We start from the raw sequence: 13,980 nt of genomic DNA, 5'->3' as shown, positions 1-13,980 counted from the left end.
ATCCCCCCCCCCCCCCATGGGTTTGGGTAGATAATCAGATGTGAGCTTGGTTGGTAGAATTATAAAATAAAAGGTAATCAGAAAAGATGTTTTTATTTTATTTGGGGGAGGCTTGCTCACTTAAAACCAAATAGTTCCTTTGTTTTAATTGACTGTCTGCCTACAGGTAGATTTTTTTTTTTAGTTGAGTGAGGTTAGACACAGAGGTAAAAAAGACAAAGAAAAACTCAATTACTGTGGACCTTGTTTTCTTTAGTATCTGTAAAATGAGAAGATTGGAATTAACTTCTAAATTCCCCTAAGCTCAAATATACTCTGAATATTTCTAACAGGAGAGTATCATGATAACACAGCTTTGAAGATGTATAAAGTAGATAAAATTGATTGGAGGCTGTTGAAAGTGATCAAGGCTTGATATGATAAAAATGTGAAAATATGGTGGTGATAGAAAATCAGAAATATCTAGATCAAAATAGATTGATACAGGGAAGAAGAAAGAGGGGTTTAAAAATGAGTCATTTATTCATTCAACAAATTATTTATAAAAACTGATCTCACAGGTTGAATGTAATATATATATAAAGCTCCCAAAAGAGTACCTAATGTAGTAAACACACTTTTGTTGCCTGTGGTTTGCTAGACTTGAAGTTGCCTCCCCCTTTTAACTAGGTTTTGTTTTGTTTTAGTTGCAGTGAGGTAGGAATTTGAGGACACTAAAAGACTGAGACTGATTAAAGGTCACCATGTGTTCTCTTTCAAATGACCCAAGCAATATTTAGCTGTTACCGACAGTGATTTCCACCCTCTGTCCAAATGGGTTGGACATGTTTGAGGATGGGAAACTTCCAGTCGGAATGGTCCTGGGCCCGTAGCTGGCTCTGATAGTTCTAATGATCAAAGGCAGGGTATCAAAGCCTGGAGCTGAGCCCTTGGAAGGAATTTCTAGACTTTTTCCTACAGCAGTATTCTAACCCACTTCAAGTACTCCTCTTGGGGCAGAGATCACAAATTGTTGATGAAATATACTCTCTGGCCATGCTGAAATACCATTAGGACTCTCCATCGTGTTATTTGGGAATACAAAGCTCGTGTCTATGTAAACGCATTAGAGAGTCATGAATATCAGAAGAGCCAAGGCGGAGGATTCCTAAACAAAGGGACTTGCAGCAGAGAATTTGCATGTTCTTTTATTTCCCCTCCATACATATATGTAATTATTTTACCAGTAAGACTGGTGTCTTTGGTTGGTTCACCATTCTTAAGTCTAAACTATCATCTGTCTGTTCTCAGATAAATTATAAAGGGCAATCAGAGAAAACATATATGCTGTATTTGCTTTGTTAGGCAGAGGGTATGCCTGCCTAGGACCAGCTAGTCCCTTTGTTTTACTTGAATGTCTGTGCAATTTATGGATCTTTGAGTTATGTGAACTGTATAGAGTTGATTGGGGCGGGGGCGTGGGGAAGCAACCCAGCTTCCTCTGTTTGAGCCTTAAGTAGGTGAGAAACAGTATAGTATAGTGTTTGAGAACCTGGACTCTGGCATCAGTCTGCCTGAGTTACTGTATGTATAGATGGAGATGGCTTTAGATATGGTCATAAAACCACCATTTTAGGTTGATCTCAGGTCTCCCCTGAGAGAAGGCCATTGTGATCCAGTTTTCTTTCCAGATTGGAGTCAAGTTTGTAGCATATTCCTGTGCTTGAGGGGAGGAACCTTTTTTTTTTCTCTTTTGGTCTTGTTCATAAACTGTGCTTAGAATTCTAGAACATTTATTAGGACGGTCCTCATGCAATCCTGAATTGTTCACATATTTTAGTAAGGTCTTTTAAATATTAGCTATTATTAATTGAATCTTTTGCTTAGATTATACTGAAAATTACATTTTAACTTAAAAGGAAAACATGATTCACAGTAGGAGGAAAACTGAAGTCATAGGCTTTACAATCCCACTTTTTTTCCAGTTATTTTTGGCACATTCTACCCAGAATATGTATCTCTTGGGGGGAATGTAGAGTCCATGTCTGGGATGGAGATAAAATTCTGCTTAACCATAGGCCAGTTGAGGCATGCACCAACTCATATATCTGGAAGGACACAGGAGGTCTAGAAGAGAAGCAGGTAGGTAAAAACTTGAAAACATCTGGAGTGAATAAGAGATTAAGAATACTGGTAAAATAGAGGCAATTTCATAGTATATTTAGAAAATGGCTCTCTGTGCTTGAATTCCCTTAGCACAACTAATTAGACCACGGTGTGAGGAACTGTTTTAAAAGGGTTCTGAAAGGTTAAAAAAAAAAAAAAAGTGTTTTACTCAATTTCAGAACATCAAATGATAAAAACAAAAGTCTCATAAGATCAATAGGATATAGAGGTTTAAGTAGTTGGTACTTTTAGAGGTTAAATATCTTTTTCAAATAATCTATGACTTTTCATATTTTTCTCACTCAACCTATGTCCTCTGTCCCTTTAAATATTGTTGTTTCTGGTTTTGTACTCTTGAGAGAAAAAAAAACCCAAACTTATATGTACATTTCAAGGGCTACTTTATAAAATCTGAATTATCAGTATGGCTTTAGAAAAAATCTTTGTTGGAATTGCCTGGCATGTTCAAGGACCAGCAAATAAACTAGTAAAGCTAAGAGAGAATTGTAGGAGAAGAATTGGAAACAAAAAGTAAACATCACTCTTGAGGAATTTTGCTGTAAATGGGGAGCAAAGAACTGGGATAGAGACTGAGTATAAGGAAGATCATGAGAAAGTGTGTGTGTGTGAGAGGTGAGGAATTATGGCATGTTTATAGTCTAAGGGGAATGACTTAGTAGAGAGAGAAAATGATGATGTAGCAGACAGGGAGAGAACTGCTTGTGAAATATCCTCAGGTAGGTACCAGCAGATTGGACCTAGTGCATTTATGGAAAAGTGAGCCATTGACTAGAGCTCAGGAAGTTCATCTGTAGTAACAGAATGAAATGCAGGAAATATGGGATTGGAGGGTAATTTGATGATCCTTTTTTATTTATCATTTTTGGAAAGAAAGGTCTCATTAAAAGCTTAAATAATTATCCTTCAAGCATAGTAGTAGAAAGGGAATAAAATTGTAGGGAGATAAATCTGAATTCAAATTCTAGCTCTGCAGTTTCCTAGCTGACACCTGACAGAACTTGGTTAACAAAGTCCCTGTATTATTTAGGAGTGCAAAAAAGAAATAGAATTCACTCCAAGGTGGTTCAAATAAAAAAATTTTAATGAAGAATCTACTTTGAGAGAATGAGCGGGGTTAAGATGATGGACAAGGGGTGGTTGGGCAACAAGAGACTAGTAACTATGGAAAGCTGTTACCTCACCTGAGGCTGGTGGAACAAGGGTGGAAATGGTGTGTTCAGAGTCACAGCTGAAGTTGTGAAGGGAAGACCATCTGGTTAAGACCTGTAGTCATGGAGGCAGCAGAGAAGAAATAATCAACTCTCTCTCCTCCCAAACTCCAGTTTCCTGCTGTCATCTCCCAGCCTAAGTGGAAACCAGCTGCATGAGAGCTCGGGAGATGCAGTGTAGGGCCCAGCCTCCCCAGGGTGGCGAGGAGGGCAAAGAAGGGATCTGGGAGGCAAATACAGAATAATTAGTATAATCGCTAAGCCTCAACTTCCCCATATATAAATGAGGTTACTTGCAAAATTGTTGTGATTTTACATGGCTGCCAAGCACCTGCCATAGTGCTAGCACATAGTAGTGTTGATAATAACAGTAGTAAATGGTAATAATTATAAGATGGTGTAGAATAATGATTAAGAATCCTTAAAGTTTTGGAATGAGGCAGATCTGAATTTAATTTCTGTCTCTGCCACTTACTAATCATGTGACTCTGGGCAGGTTACTTCACCTTTTTAGTCTCTGTTGTGTCAATTGTAAAATGAGGAAATAAGGCTTACCACAAAGAATTCTAGTAAAGATTAAAGAAGACATTAGGTATTAGGCATCTAACATAGTGCTGGGGCATAGCTTACAGTCTAAGTCACCACGGCTGTAATCATATATTTTGATTGATTAGTAAGAATAGCAAATGAGATTAGTTTCCAAGTAATACTAGTTTCCACCACCACCACCCCCCAGCCCCTCACACACACCTTTTTTCCCCTGCTTGTCAGTTTTTCTGACTGGGGCCCTTATTTGTCAAGGTTACTATTTGAGAAAGTACAGTTTTAGTTTGGCTTTTTGGCGGTCCATTTATTTTATGTTTTTGGTTTATGTTCAATAAACACAAAGTTAAATGGGCCTAAGTTGGAAGGCATAGAAATAGATGGCAATACTGAAATTCAGTCGATTTCATTAGCCTAGATTTATACATGAAGCTCAAGCAAAATGTCAACCAGAAACATGAGAATAAAGGATGCTGTAACGTTAATTCACAGCTGTACCGTAGTAGACAATCTTTCAAATTTCACATAAATATCACAGTTCTGTGAGCTTGACTTGAGGACACATATATATTTTTCTTTTTGGCTACATAGGGAACAATGAAATAAAACCTCATTGACGTAATTGAACCTGATAACATCTCCTGGTTGTGCTGCTGATGTTTCTCTGTGGTATTGATGGTTTTGTAGAGCTCTGTAAAGCATGTTGGACTTATAAACATATTCAAAGAGAAACTTTTATCAGGATCCAACTTTATCACCACAAAGAAAAGCTGAATTTATATAAAGGCACAGTCTTGGGTTTACTTTATCAGATCAACTAAAAGAATTTTTTAAATAGTATGCACCTCATATGTTACTTAACTTATGAGAAAATGCTGTTTTAAAAATTATTTTTGAACAGATAACTACAGTGTGTGAAAATATGTACTAATTTCTGATATTGTATTTGAGTTTAGATGGGAACAGACAAATGTAATATTGGAAGCTCCTAAAAACAGCAATTAGGGCTTCCCTGGTGGCGCAGTGGTTGAGAGTCCGCCTGCTGATGCAGGGGATGCGGGTTCGTGCCCCGGTCCGGGAGGATCCCACATGCTGCGGAGCGGCTGGGCCCGTGACCCGTGGCCGCTGAGCCTGCGCGTCCGGAGCCTGTGCTCCGCAATGGGAGAGGCCACAACAGTGAGAGGCCCACCTACCACAAACAAACAAACAAAAAACCCAGCAATTAAAATTTCATACTTTCATTAAATGATGTCTTATGGGGCTTCCCTGGTGGCGCAGTGGTTGAGAGTCCGCCTGCTGATGCAGTAAAAAAGGGGGGGGCCTGCGTACCCCAAAAAAAAAAAAAAAAAAAAAAAATGATGTCTTATAGTATAATAGAACCATGTTTTGAGAACATACCATAGCCACTAAAACTTCCTTTTTTTACTGAAAATTTAGCAGTATTTGAATTATTTATTCTTAAATTATTTATAGGATCTACCTTGCTATTGAGATTGAAGTTTAGATGCCTAAGGTTTTGCTGACTTGGGAACAGTTTATATACAGAGCATATACTGTTTACTTGGAAGTAAAATTTTAAAAGAGCTACATATTATATATTATATAGGAGGAAGGAATGCTTCTGCCAATGTTTCTTAAACTTTTAATACCATGCACCATCCACTATGTATTCAGTATGTGTGGCAGGCGCCTACCAATATTAGATAAATGTATAAAAATGATTCATAATTTTTAAAAACTAAAATAAGTACATTATCAGTGAACATTGTTTGCAATATTAAAGGTATTTCTATTTCAGATCACTGATGAGTAAATAGGTTGTGTGTTGTAGATTCAGCACATATATCCAACCAGATTCTTTTCTTTTCTCTATTTCTCTTAAATTAGAAAAATTCAAGCAAAATTATAATTTACAGTGGAAGGTAGCAAGTAGTTTTTTTGGTTGTTGTTTCTGAATACTCAAATTCAACATGGACCTTCGAGTCATAAAGAGATTTCTCACTGAAGATTACTTTTGAGGCTGTGTCAGTTGCTAAGTTAATGGTCATTGTCACACTTTAAAACTTGAGAAATAGAAGTTCTTTGCATTTTATTGACTACTTCTATTTGCAGTTTTTACTTGCACTCCATTTTCCCACAGCACACTGAAAAGATGTACTTTCTGTGGCCAAAACTTGAGTGCATTTTACACTTATGCTATTCCTTTAACACTGAATCGTGCCCAGCATGTGTGTTTTAACTACCAGCTGTTTTCTGTGAATAAAGCAGTGGTAGATCTGCAGTTAAGGGATATTCTAATTGTTTAGCGAGGCTCTTCCTTGCTCTACAAATTCTCTCAAAACTGATTCCAGCACATGTTTTCAAGTCTCTATCATAGTTTACAAAATAATCATTAAATAGGAAAAAAAATCATATTTCGTAGTATGGGTTTTTCCATGATAAACACATAAAAAAGTTGGCTGCCATCTTTTGCTGTGTGTATTGCACATAAACCAAGAGCTGATTTGGATTCATCACATGAGTGCATTTACCTACCAGTAAAGTAAAATATCTGCTGTGTACAAATATGACAGTATTTACTCTTTTACCTTATATGCCTTTTCAGTTCTGTGATGTCCCAAGGTGTCACATAGTAAATACATTTTGGAAAATTTTTGGTCCATTCTCTCTTCCAGCATAATGTTTATCATCTGTGTGGCTAGTTTTACAAGTCTCTCAGCAACAGTTTATCTTTTTTATACGCTTTTCCTAGGAGGAGCACAGAATCTGAATGGTGCCTCTAGTTTATGTCACTTCTGTTTCAGGAACAAAAATCTTCAGTTTCATATAAGAAAGCATTATGTGATTGTTCTAGAAAAGTTCTACTGGTTTACCAAAAAGTCTTCACATTTTGTTTGAATGTCATAAAAGTTTCAAAGTGGACAACATTCAGAAGAATATAAGGTGAATGAATTGCGAGTCTAAAAAAAAGTCCAGTTTTTAGATGGTCACTGTTGTATGACTTAGTAATATTTTTTTTATGGGTTTGTGTGGTATCATCACACCCACAGATTTGTAGTCAGATTGCATTAGAGTCTTGCTCTTGATTCAGGCTTAGCATTTATTCTGAGTTTTGTTACTATTTTTATTAGTACCTTAAGCCTTAGGAAACCAATTTTGAGCCATTTATTTTTTGGACTGGAGACGTAATGTAACAATGCAAAAAATGCAAATTCAATAGATATAAACAATAATATTCGAATGACACGAAAATACTTTACCTAGGATGATTTGTAGTCGTGCAGAATAATGCAGGCCTTAGGGCACCTGCCTCGGTTTTCAATATGTATGGTTGGGAATTCCCTGGTGGTCCGGTGGTTAGGACTCTGCGCTTCCAGTGCAGGGAGCATGGGTTCGATCCCTGGTCAGGGAACTAAGATGCAACAAGCCGCTTGGCCAAAATTTTTAAAAAAAAAAAAAGATAAAAAAATATAATTGTTAAGATGATGATATTTCTGTGGAAATCAGAGTTAATCTTGCAGTTCACAATGTTGAAATATATGTAAACTAAATTGGTTCTTCCCCACCGCTCCGCAAATATTCCAGACCCCTGAGGAACAACTAGTGATTCACAGATTTGATTAATAATGACTAATACTCTATTACTGTTTCTTAGTTTAAAATTTCATCTATGTGCTAATAGTATAGAGGTATTGAGCAATATTTTCATTAAGGATTTTGCTCCTTCGGAAATCATGCACTCTACCCTTTATCATTAGTTCTACTGTCCGGGATCATTCCTATCAAGTAGAAACAAGCTCTAGAACCTACAATTTTAACAACAAAAGTATTATTCCCACATTCTTTTCTGGCTATTGCTCCATTTCATTCTTGCCATGTATAGCACAATTCCTCAAGAGTTTACTCTAGTCACTGTCTCTGCTTCTTTACCAGTTTAGACACTAAGGACAGAAAACACTATCGACCCACCATTATCTGTGAACATTACCAGTAACTTTGAAGTTCCCTGTATGGCACTCCCAGATCCAGTTTTCTTCTCCCCTAGAAATAACCATCCAGAATTTCTTCATAGTTTCCTGTATGTTTATATTTCTAAAAAGTATATTTCAATGAATATTTTATTTTATATTGCATGTAATTATACTGTATGTATCCTCTTGTGACTTTTCTCATTCAACATTATGTTTTTAAGATTCATTCATATAGGTTGTAGCTATCCTTCATTCATTTTCACTATTGTATTCCACTGCATGAATGTACCAAAATTTCCCCATTCTGTTATTGATGGACATTTGGGTCGTTTTTAGTTTTCTTGCTGCCCCAAGCAGTGCAGCTCTGTGCATCCATGTTCTTGTCTCTTGGCATCAAACTATATAGAAAAGGATCAAGCTTCGGGGTTTTTGCCCCAATCTGCTTTTGTAAAATATACTAAAATCAACTCAACAATATCAAATTGATATAAAAATTTCTAAACATTTACTCTTCATTTCTGTACTTTCTTATTGTGGACCACACCTTGAATAACACTGCTGTAAGATGTACCTAGCTGCAGCTGTATGATTCCTGGATTATACATCTCCTATTACTTATGCAGAAAATTTTGTTTTCTCAAAATCGCTAATATTCTAGTTGTCCAATTTATACAGAAGGCAGTCTACCAGCGATTTGTGGCTTTCACTGTATCTCTTTTCAGTTCCTAATATGCAGGGGATTTCAGACTAAGACCTGCTGCCTTTGGCAAATGTATTTTTGATCGCAGAGAAAGTGACTATAAATAAGGTTGATCTACTGCTTAAGAGTTTATTCAAAGCCAGAATAGCAAGTGGGAGGCAAGGAAGACTCAGTGTTAAGAAACCCTCCTAATGAAAGTATGCTGGAGTTAGGAAGAAATCAAATTCTACTCAGACTAATGATTAGGAGAAATGAGGTGTAGGTATGTCACCGTTTGATGGTATCATTTGTAGAAGAAATGTGGAGGTATGAATTGGATGATAGTATGTTAGGCAAGTATGCAGACTCAGACGCAAATCTCATAGGTGATCTTTAGTGATCCATCCTGAGGTTCTGTTTTCACTCCTGTTCGTTCTCTACTTTTTAAAGTGAACTTAAGAAAACATCAGATTTACAAATGTCATGATGATGGGAAGAATGGTGAATAGGCTAGTCGACATTCCACTCTCCAAAGAAACTTGGACAGGCTGAAATCAGGACTGAAGTAAAGTACTGCAGTTGGGACTAAAAAGCCAGTTGTGTAAGAATAGCCTGCAGAAAATGGAGCGTGTATATCAAGTATAAAAGAAATTTAGGGATTTTAAGTTATTTTAATCTTAATGTGAATGTTCTTAGGAAGTTATTAATGTTTTAAACTGCATTAATTAATGTCTCTAGAATTTAGAGTTTATGCTGGTTAAATCAAAACCTGAAATAATTATATGAGGACCACACTTAAGGCCATATAAAATACTGCGTAAATTTGATGAGCCTACTAATATATATTGTGTACTTTGCATGTAGCTGTACCATAGCCATTTTGCAGGTACTGGTCCATGAATTTTGTAAGTGGTCTGGATTTTCTTTGGGAAGAGATAGGTTTCTCTTTACTGGCAGGAGATGACCTTCTGCAAGGATGGTGATAATGACAATTGACAATTTTTAAAAGGGGTCAGCAAGCTATAGCCCACTGACCAAATCCTGCCAGGAACATGTTTTTGTATGGCCACTGAGCTAAGAATGTTTTTTTGTTTTGTTTTGTTTTGCATGTTAAAGGGTTGTAAAACGAAAACAAAAACCAAAGAATATGCCATGGAAGACCTTATGTGGCCTGCAAAGCCTAAAATATTTACTATTTGTACCTTTACAGAAAAAAAATCTGCCAACTCCCTATTTAAATATCAGACCAATGAAAGAGTAGATAACATTTTATGATCTTTTGCAATCAGGATCCTTACGACCAAGGACAAGAAACAGCACATATTTCAGTACATAGAAATTGTGATTGTATTACAAATTAACCAGGCTTACGCTCGATACTAGGGTTCAAAGCCATGTAGAAAATCACAATTATAATCAATTGTTTAGGCAAAAGGAGGAGACCTATTTATTACTTAAGTAAAACTTAAAAGAAATTTAGGATTAATGGTAGGTAGCAGTTATAGCTTGCCAAATTTAAGCTAATTTTATCTTCTAGAGCAGTGACTATTAGATGGAGAAGTAACCACACGGCCTGCTAGGAAGAGAAGGGCAGGAAAAAACTAGTCTGGTACTAAGAAGTTACCATTGAGAATCTATAAAGGAGAAAAACAGGAAAACTAATTATCTGTGAATCAAAAGGATTGTGTGTAGCTTTTTATAAATCCATTCCTTTATGCTTAATCTAAACCAAGGGCAAGCTTTTAAAAGTGCTTTTGACAGAAGTGCCTTATTGGTAAGGAAATAGCACCACCTACTGTCACTGGTTTAAAATGACAAATTATGAGCCTTTGGAGAGGGTAGGGAGGGGGAAGAACGGTGATTTGTCATTTTTCTTGTATTTTTAGTGAATGGATGTGCTTCTGGATTGATATTTTCAGTTCTGTGGTAATAGATATTTTGAATCTATATTTTGAATATAGATTAGTTTAGTGACTTTATCCTGACTCTTCTTTTGATTTCTCAATCACAGATTGTGTAATTAATAAAATATTCCATCTAGAGATAATTTTTATTCTAATCTTCCCAATTCCTCTCCCAAACTTTAAGGTATTTTAGGTATCTGTAATTGAAGATGCTCCATTTTGTCTTTACATATATTTATTTACTTATGGTTTGTAACTAAGTGAACTCTTTTTTTTTTTTCCCCCAGATGATTCTTTGGGATTGGGACTTAAAGCAGTGGTATAAACCTCACTATCAGGTAAATATAAGTGATATCACTAATAATTAATATCTGTAATCAAATTTTTGACATAGAAATCTTCTGAATGTAACTTTAATTTATATGCCATAAGATTTTTCTTTAGCTGAACTAAAATAACCAGAACTTCATTTAGGTAGTTTTTTTAAAATGTATTTTAATTGTAAGGGAAAAGAAAATAAGAAACCAAACTTATATAGTTATTTTTAAAATGTTGCTGATATAATCTGGGCTCATCTATATTAAATATGAGGCTCTTTCCCCCCCAGTTCACTCCACCTAGAGTTACTGATAAAGGTACAGAAAATTGCACAGCTCAATGAATTTCCAAAAATTAAACATTCCATATAACTAGTACCCATAACAAGAAATAGAACATTACCAGCATCCCACAAGCCTCACTTGTGTGCCATTCTAGTCATTACCTATGTTTCCAAAGAAAACCCCTATCCAGACTTCTAGCAATTAGTTTTCTTTATTTATGAACTTTATATATATGGAATAATACAAAATGTGCTTTTTAAAGATTTTTTGATCACTTTATGTTATCAGTAGAATTAAAAATAGAAGTATAGGAGAAAAAAGGAAAATCATTCAAACATCAAGGAATAGCTATGTTAACTTCTGATATATATCTTTATAGATCTTTTCCTAGTTTTCCATTGTATTGAAACATATGGTTTATATAATTCTAGTCTACAAAGATTGTAATATTATGTTTCATATGCTTTTGAAACCTGATGTTTTTCACACTAATAGATAAACATTAATAAAAATCAAATCTTTGTCGTCTGTGTTTACAGACATATTACTTCTATTGTCCCAACATAAAATTTTGCAAAATGAACACCCCTTTGAATGGTTGATTCTTATTTTTAAACTTTAAATGGAATAGCCACAACAGCCCATTAAGAAAAAAATATTCTCTGGTGTAACTGTTACAGTCAGGTGATGTGAGGAAGGCCACATCTGACCTAAAAGGGGCTGGGGTTTCTTGACCTAAATAGTGGCCTTTTTCATCAGTCATATTCACCAAGATCCTCAGTTTCCAATTAAAAGAGTATCTACCTAAATTACTGGTAAAATCTAAAGATAAGCAGTAATGGTTGAGAGCATGGGCTTGTGGACACACAGACTTTTATTTCTCTCTTCTCCTACCCCTCTTTCTCTCCCTAATAATCCTTTTTTTAAAATCAAAGTATAGGGAATTCCCTGGTGGTCCAGTGGTTAGGACTCAGCACTTTCTTGCCATGGGCCTGGGTTTGATCCCTGGTCAGGGAACTAAGATCCCGCAAGCTGCACTGAATGGCCAAAAAAAAAAATTGAAGTGTAACGCTCATATATAAAAGTGCACAGGTCATAACTGTATAACTTGATGAATTTTCTCAGAGTGAATATATACATGTGACCATTTTCCAGATGAAGAATTCAGCACCCCAAAAGCCCCCTGTGCTCCCCACCTAGTCATCAACTTCTCCCAAGTGTCCTTTCAAACCTGATTTCTGCCATCACAACTTAGTTTTTCTTGTCTTTTTCTGAATTGTATATAAATGGAATCACTCATATGTATTTTCTCTCTGTTTTCTGTCTTGCTTCTTTCAAAATTTATCTGTGAGATTAATTCATGTTATTATACATAGTAGTAATTCATCCATTCTCATTCTGTTTAGTGTTTCATTGAATGAATATACAGTTACTTCATCCATTCTATAGCAGATTGACATTTGTTTTATTTTTCAGTTTTTTGTCTATTGCAAGTTATGCTGCTGAAACATTCTTGATGTCTTTTGTTGGATATATACATCAGAGTGCATTGCTGGGTCATAGGGTATACATGTGTATGTTCAGTTTTAGTAGGAAGCACCAGATAATTTTCCAAAGAGGTTGTATCACTTTTACCCAACCATCAGCAGTATATGGATGTTTCAGTTGCTCTACATCCTTGCCAACACTTGGTAGTGTCTGTTTTAAATCATTCTGGTAGCTGTTGAAGGATATCCATTGTGGTTTTAGTATTTGTATTTCATTGATGGCTCATCAAGCTGAGAATCTTTTTATGTTCATTTGCTACTCAGATATCCTCTGGTAAAGATCTTTTCCCCATTTTTTCCGCTGATTATCTACCTTTTACTTAGTGATCATAGGAGTTCTTTATGTATTTTGGACATGAATATATACATTCATTAAAAAAAAAACCTTCTCCCTGTCTGTGGCTTATCATGGTGTCTTATTAAAAGTACTCCATCAATCATTCCCTTTTATGCCAACTTATCAATCATTTCCTTTTTGTCTACTGATTTTTTTGTGTGTGTCCTATTTAAGAACACCTTGTCTACCTCCTGGGTTGTGTCTACCCTCTGGGTTGTGTCTACCCTCTTCTGTTACCTCCTAGCAGTTTTATTGTTTTACTTCTCATCTTTAGATCTGTAATGCATCTAGAATTGATTTTTCTGTATGGTGTGATTTATAGATCAAGACATTTTTTCCCCATATGGTTATCCAATTGACCCAGTTGTTGAACAAAATACACATTCTTTCTTCTTTGCACTGTATTATAACCTTTGTCATATAGCAAGTGACCATATGTAGATTTGTTTCAGGACTTTCTCTTCTGGTCTGTTTGTCAATTTGTCTCTCCTGAAACACTGATACCACACTCATTACTTTAATTACTGTAACTTTATAATAAGTCTTGACATCTGATAGTAAGTTCTCCAGCATTGTTCTTCTTCAAAGTTATCTTGACTATTCTTTAATAAACTTGAAAATTTCCACACACAAAAAAAAATACTGCTAGGATTTTGATTGAGACTATATTGACTCTATAAATCAGTATGAGGAGAATTTACATCTCATAATACTGAGGCTTTCAATCCATGAAAATGGTATATTCCTTCACTGATCTGTATTATCTTTATCTTAATAATGTTTTTAGTGTAGGGGTCATGCATATTTTGTTAGATTTATTCCTAGATATTTAATTTTTAAAATTGTATAACATTGTAAAAGGTATCAATTTTTAGAAGTTCCATGTTTTTAATAGTTTGTGCTGCCTCATAGAAGTTCCGTTGATTTTTATATATTGATTCTTTTATCCAGTGTCCTTGCTAAATTTACTTATTAATTCTAATATCTTGTCTGAGGATTCTTTTTTTTTTTTTTTTTTTTTTT

At 35.4% G+C, this 13,980-nt stretch overlaps 1 protein-coding gene across 2 annotated transcripts in view; it reads left to right on the top strand.

The window, feature by feature from the left end:
• Nucleotides 1-13,980, top strand: part of PDE3B (phosphodiesterase 3B) — a 167,607-nt gene that overhangs the window by 88,767 nt on the left and 64,860 nt on the right. For both annotated transcript variants that reach the window (XM_024757003.1, XM_024757002.1), the window contains exon 2: nt 10,759-10,809. In XM_024757003.1, coding sequence (XP_024612771.1) covers nt 10,759-10,809 — 51 coding nt within the window. The remainder of the gene's footprint in view (nt 1-10,758; nt 10,810-13,980) is intronic.

Source organism: Neophocaena asiaeorientalis, unplaced genomic scaffold (genome assembly GCF_003031525.2).
Source record: "Neophocaena asiaeorientalis asiaeorientalis breed wild unplaced genomic scaffold, Neophocaena_asiaeorientalis_V1.1 scaffold504, whole genome shotgun sequence".
NCBI lineage: Eukaryota > Metazoa > Chordata > Mammalia > Artiodactyla > Phocoenidae > Neophocaena > Neophocaena asiaeorientalis.
Note: the sequence above shows the minus strand (reverse complement) of the source record. Positions and strands in the feature narration are given on the sequence as shown.